The sequence below is a fragment of the Verticillium alfalfae genome, genomic scaffold, assembly GCF_000150825.1.
Source record: "Verticillium alfalfae VaMs.102 supercont1.6 genomic scaffold, whole genome shotgun sequence".
In the NCBI taxonomy this organism is placed as follows: domain Eukaryota; kingdom Fungi; phylum Ascomycota; class Sordariomycetes; order Glomerellales; family Plectosphaerellaceae; genus Verticillium; species Verticillium alfalfae.
The window spans coordinates 945297-946179 of NW_003315033.1; the positions used below are offsets into that span (position 1 = coordinate 945297).

General features: G+C 58.6%; 1 protein-coding gene across 1 annotated transcript in view; it reads left to right on the plus strand.

The window, feature by feature from the left end:
• The window catches only part of VDBG_05378 (conserved hypothetical protein), a gene marked incomplete at both ends in the record, with an annotated part of 2647 nt that extends 2011 nt beyond the window's left edge, over positions 1 to 636 (plus strand). The window contains one exon of the mRNA XM_003004219.1: positions 220 to 636. Within this exon, the coding sequence (XP_003004265.1) occupies positions 220 to 636 (417 nt within the window). The remainder of the gene's footprint in view (positions 1 to 219) is intronic.
• Between the last annotated feature and the right edge of the window lie 247 nt (positions 637 to 883).

Consider the following 883-nt stretch of genomic DNA (forward strand, 5'->3'; position numbering starts at 1 on the left):
TCTTGGGCAACACCCAGCGTCAGCAGCCTCCCCAGTCACCAATCCCTCCAAACGTCCAAGCCACAGCCAGCAACCGAAGCGTCCGTACCCACGTGCAACCTTCGAGCTACTGGAGTGTTTCCGAGGGAGAGGTGTTCCCTGACTTATTGAAAAGCCTTTGGCTCAGACTGGCACGCCATGGCGGCACACATGGGTTCGAAAACGGCCGTCATGGTCAAGAACTATTACGTCCGGCAGCGAGACTCTGGTAAAGTGGAATGGGAGCGATTTCTCCAGGAGGCCGACAAGAAGAAGAATCGAGGCGAAAAGCGGCCCGAGCCTCCCCCACCTCCAACACAGACGGGGCGAAAGAAGTACGATCCGGCATCAGCCACCCAGAACAGGCCCCTCGCATCATCGGCAACCCGAGAACAGGGTCTAGAAATTGCCCAAGGAAAGCCTGTCGAGAACCCACCTGTTCAGCCGTCTCAGTCACAGCCGTACGGCCGGTTTGCCGTGCCCATCGCGCAGGCGCCACCTGCAGCAACGCAGCCTTTTGCACAGAGTGTCCAGCAGCCTCCGCTGCAGATCCAGCAGCACAATGTGGCCCCATCAGGCGTCAGCCAGTCCATGTCGGCCCAACAACCCAACCGCTGAGAGCACCCAATGCAACAAGTGTTTGGGATACCCCAGACCGAGAGGCACGAAGCTTTTGAAAGCTCAGGGCCCCAAGTCAGCTACAGCAACCGTTTCGTGCCCCAACAGAAGCCCACCAACTGGGCCCACCCTGCCCCTGAACACGTGCAGCCCCCGGCCTTCTTGCGGGAGCCAAGCCAATCCCAGCCAAAAACCGCCTTGCTTAAGCCGGGCCTCCCATTGGAAAGGAAAAAAAAAAGAAATTTCA